Here is a 5,723-nt window from a genome sequence, read left to right on the forward strand (position 1 = left end):
AAACCGGCGGCGTGCCTTCCAATCAACGATGATAAAAGAAGGACTTATGAAAAAAAAACAAATGAAAGGCTCGGAAAACACGTTGCAAAGTAACCGCGAGGTCTCGCTACTCACAATCGAATAAAAAAAATATGCAAAAACGCGCTCTAATGGTCTATCCTATATGTCAGCGCGAAAAAAAAAAGCAAACCAAAAAAAGAACTTTTCAATCGCGCGATTCTTTTTCAACTGACGGCGATTCTTTTTTTCGCTCCACTTTGTGTGCCTCTGCGGCGCACACACACACACCGATGAAACCTCTCGAACATTCGAAACTCTTCCTCTTTCCGCAGTCGTTCCAATTCCCCCCAAAAACGCGCCCGAAACAAAGCAAACCAAAAAAAGAACTTTTCAATCGCGCGATTCTTTTTCAACTGACCTAAAATACTAAAATACTAAAATACTAAAATACTAAAATACTAAACTACTAAAATACTAAAATACTAAAATACTAAAATACTAAAATACTAAAATACTAAAATACTAAAATATTAAAATACTAAAATACTAAAATACTAAAATACTAAAATACTAAAATACTAAAATACTAAAATACTAAAATACTAAAATACTAAAATACTAAAATACTAAAATACTAAAATACTAAAATACTAAAATACTAAAATACTAAAATACTAAAATACTAAAATACTAAAATACTAAAATACTAAAATACTAAAATACTAAAATACTAAAATACTAAAATACTAAAATACTAAAATACTAAAATACTAAAATACTAAAATACTAAAATACTAAAATACTAAAATACTAAAATACTAAAATACTAAAATACTAAAATACCAAAATACTAAAATACTAAAATACTAAAATACTAAAATACTAAAATACTAAAATACTAAAATACTAAAATACTAAAATACTAAAATACTAAAATACTAAAATACTAAAATACTAAAATACTAAAATACTAAAATACTAAAATACTAAAATACTAAAATACTAAAATACTAAAATACTAAAATACTAAAATACTAAAATACTAAAATACTAAAATACTAAAATACTAAAATACTAAAATACTAAAATACTTAAGACTAAAATACTAAAATACTAAAATACTAAAATACTAAAATACTAAAATACTAAAATACTAAAATACTCAAATACTCAAATACTAAAATAATAAAATACTAAAATACTAAAATACTAAAATACTAAAATACTAAAATACTAAAATACTAAAATACTAAAATACTAAAATACTAAAATACTAAAATACTTAAATACTTAAATACTAAAATACTAAAATACTAAAATATTAAAATACTAAAATACTAAAATACTAAAATACTAAAATACTAAAATACTAAAATACTAAAATACTAAAATACTAAAATACTAAAATACTAAAATACTAAAATACTAAAATACTAAAATACTTAAATACTGAAATACTAAAATACTTAAAATAATAAAATACTAAAATACTAAAATACTAAAATACCAAAACACTAAAATTCTAATATACTTAAATACTAAAATACTATAATACAAAACTTGATCATTCAATTATTGTTCCGCAAGTCTTTTGGATAGAAAAACGAGTATTTGCAAAAAAAAAAACTCCACTTTATTTCAAGTATTGTAAACCGGGGTGACTTTGATAGGTTTTCAATTTATTTTTGAATAATTTCCAACTGGTAAGGATTTTCTGAAGATTATTATTTTCAAAACTGGGTTGAGCCACACAAAGTCCATGCAGTAGTTTTGAAAAAAAGTTTTTGTTTAGAAAAATAGTTACGTTAAAAATTCTTAGTTTAAATTCCGGGGTGTCTTTGATAGTCATAGTTTTTCTTGTCAAAATCAGATTTAAAGTGTTCAAACACTATTTTTACGTCAAATGTACCATGACTACGGTTGCTGATATAAGTTTTAAGAAAAAAAAAATCAATGTTTTTATTTCGTTAACTTAGTTTTTAAGCTTTTCAATCAAATACATATAAATTTTAGGTAAAATTGTTTAAAAGTTGGAATTTTGCCTCAAATTTGTAAATATAGCAATGTTCATAAAATTTTTGATTTATATTGCATTTTGTACTTGATTATAAGCACGAATCACAATTTTTCACAATTTATATGAAATAAGTTCAACTGAAATTGCCTGTACATTTGGAGATTTTTTTATGTTATGTTTCAAAAACACACATTATTTATTATTTACAAACCTATTTTACATTCTCCTAGAAGAAAATTGTCCAAAGAATCCGAAAATGCATTCCGTTTTCCGATTCAAAATCATGTTCATTGAGAAAATCGTGACACTTTGAGAATTTTGAAATACTTGACTAATTTTTTAAACTTTTTAAAATTTTATGAAAAGTTCTTCTTCAGGTACTTTGAGCACTTCTCTACCATGGTCAGTATGATTCCATACCATTCCGTACGTATTTCATTTGTACTCTTCATTTTGCGGAAAAATCTCAAACCTATCAAAGTCACCCCGTTTTACGGTACGTTCTAAGTTCTTCTCTGTTAGTTATTCTGTGCAAATCACTGAGATGAAAATTACAACTTTCAGAAACAAATTAATAAGAGAATGGCTTGTTAAAGTAAATTCCACCTCAAGAAAACAACGTTTGAATTCAATTATCCGCATTTAACAGCTCGTTAAATCGTTTCAATAAAAGATCCTCCAAAATTCATTTCCAAGTCAATAAATTTGACAAATTGCTTGTCACCAATTAATCCCGCAGATAACAAGCAGCCTCGTGACTTCCTCGAAAGAAGACGCAAGTCATCTCCCAACTCCAAGTTCGGACAATAGTCGTCGCGGGAATAATCGGAAGTTCCGGAATGAGATCCGCTGTTGGCGATGCCGGACACATCCGAAATTAACATAATTTTAATTAAATGGTGAAATGGTCTTTCATTTTCTCGATGAGAGTGCGTCTCAAATTTTAATTAACTTGCCCTTTTTTTCGGGTGGTGACACACATTAGTCGTGACAGTTGGAGAACGGAGAAGAAAAAAAACAATGAAAGTCACATCTCATGGAATTTGAGTAAGTACTTTTTTTGTAAATGTTAGAGCAGGTAGAAGTTGTCCCCGGGACGCGAAGGACATCCGTAGTACATTGCGAAGCAAGAATACCAAATGAGGTTGTGTTTTTTTTGTGCAGTTTTTCCACCGCGACGACGACTGTCAGTGTATTGTTAATGTCGCCTGTCAGGGCACATAATTCGAGTCCTGTTTAGGGGTTAACAGTGCGTGAATGGTGAATTATTGGATTTTGTGTTAGAGCTAGGGGGTGGAGGGAGGTGATTATGGAGTCAAGACAGCGTGAGCAATGGGCGAGGGACGACGACACGTGTGATGGATGGTGGCTTGTTTTCAATTTAGGATAGCAATCGATTTTGGAAGAGATAGTGAGGAAATAACCTAAGGAAATTTATGATTATATCAAAAAGTTTTGCTTAAAAAATATCTCAGATGATTTTTGTATTAACTTTTGATGAAAAAGATCATTTAATCAAATTAGGCAGAGCAAAATTGTTGTCGGAAGCAAATTCATACAATCAATTGTAATGCTTTAAAATAGGTACCAAGCATTCGTATAGGTGCAAGAAGTAAATAGAAGGTACCCAACAGCCCAGGCAAAATATTTCCCATATCTACTAGGTATCTTAAACAATTTAGTATAAAAATTGTCTGCTAGAGCATACCTTCATCAAACAACCACCGCAAGTCTACCAGCTCACCCAACCAAAACACTATCCAGCATCATGAATTTCGATCTGAAAACGATGGCAAAGTTCGGACTCTCGTTCTACGACGACGAGCTCAAGGATAACGATTTGTTGCACTTGGCAGAGGATGTCTCCGCCAGCAATGAGTTACATTTGCCAACAATTGTTTCGATAAGTTTCGTGGAGTCAACTAAAGTTCCCATTGAACTGCCAAGCATGGAAATCGAAGGGAATACTGAGCCCTCATCGGAAGCCAACCCCAGCAATATCCAGTCGTCGATGACAATAGATCAATCCGATAACGAGCAAAGCCGCTCTCCGTCACCAGCATCTTCGGAAGCTTCGTCAGCTGAAATCGTCGATTTAGTAATCAACGACACAGCCAACCCCCAAGCCCAAGTCAAAAAGGCACGTGGCAGGAAGATCACGTTGCCACGTGGTGCGGTTATCCCGGGAGAATTCTACTGTGACAAGTGCAAAAGGAACTTCCGAAGTCAGCGAGGACTCAGGCAGCATGCCAACACCCATCACACGGGGATCAAGGTTCACGGTTGTGAGATTTGCGGCAAGCGATTTGACCTGCTTGAAGAAATGCAGAAGCATCGGGAGCGACACTCGACGGAGAATAAACCGTTTGCCTGTAGAGTCGATGGGTGTCCTAAGCGGTTTATGCACGAGTTCGACATGGAACGGCATTTGGCGCTGAAGCACGGGAAAGCTCCCCATGGTTGTGATATTTGCAGCAAGGTGTTTGGGCGAAAGGATCACCTGGAGAAGCATAAGCTGAGTCATCAGTTCAACACGGTTAAAAAGATCAAGAATTGACGAGGGATAATTACTATTTTTGTAATGTTATACTTAGATTGTACATATGCTGTTGTTGACAAAAATATATTTTCGATTAAAAAAAATATTTTTATATATTATTTCCACTGACAATTTTAATTATCACCACTTTAAACTTATTTATACAATTTTTCAAACGACTTGTCTTGAGATTTATATTTTTGTAAAGCATGATTGGGTAGGTTCCTGTACGTTTTTTAAAAACGTGTTTTTAGAGCAATTAAACAGATTAAAAAAAAATAATTACCCTAGTTTCCAATTTATTTACGAAAAGTTTCGCTGAAGCGCACAACACATTTTCTAAAAAAATCAAAACATTTGTAAAAGTAGAACTTTTCAGCATTTATTTTGAAGTGTTGCTATTCGATTCTGTTATTTTTGGTACAGAAAAGTAGGCTATTTCGTCGTTCAAGAATGACAGGAAAAGTAAGTAGTTTAACGACGGAATTGCAAAAACGTATTTTTTCGCATGTTATAAGAAAGAAGGGGTCCTACAGAACCTCCGTCACAAGATATTGAAAAACGGATCTCGGATTCGTGATTAGGGACTAAAATTACCTTTTAGGACAAAGTTTTACGAGATTTGTGCAACTTTCTCCGATTTCGATTTTTGTAATAAATTTATGATTTTATGATTTTGAACAATTCCAGCTCAAATCAGGAATTTGAAAAAGGCAAACTTATGGGAAATTGGACGAAATTTCCGGTAAGAATATTTACGAAACTAAAAAACCAAGTCTGTCATATGGGACCATCCACAAACCACGTGGACACTTTTTTGGAATTCTCAACCCCCCCCCCCCCCCCCCCATCGTGGACAATTTCCATACAAATAAAATCTTTTTTGTATGGAGCGTGGACAATCGCCGAACCCCCCCCCCCCCCTAAGTTGTCCACGTGGTTTATGGATGGTCCCATATGGAAATTGCCAAAAACCACCAAAAAACCTACTATTTCAACATTTTTATTTTTAAAACCGCTGTATCTTTCCAAGGATTGGGCATAGGTCAATAGTCTATATGGAGACTTTATGTAAAAATGTGTGAGAAATCGATTACCACGATCGGTTTTTAAAAATTTTGACGTTTGGACCACTTTTCAAAAAAAAAAAACATTTTCAGTAAATGA

At 32.4% G+C, this 5,723-nt stretch overlaps 1 protein-coding gene across 1 annotated transcript; it reads left to right on the plus strand.

Annotated features, from left to right (window-relative positions):
- Window positions 1-3,806: 3,806 nt before the first annotated feature.
- On the plus strand, window positions 3,807-4,574 carry LOC120425568 (zinc finger and BTB domain-containing protein 49-like). The gene has a single exon (XM_039590132.1). The coding sequence runs from the start codon at window positions 3,807-3,809 to the stop codon at window positions 4,572-4,574; it is 768 nt and encodes a 255-aa protein (XP_039446066.1).
- Window positions 4,575-5,723: the final 1,149 nt, after the last annotated feature.

This window comes from Culex pipiens, chromosome 2 (genome assembly GCF_016801865.2).
Source record: "Culex pipiens pallens isolate TS chromosome 2, TS_CPP_V2, whole genome shotgun sequence".
In the NCBI taxonomy this organism is placed as follows: Eukaryota; Metazoa; Arthropoda; class Insecta; order Diptera; family Culicidae; genus Culex; species Culex pipiens.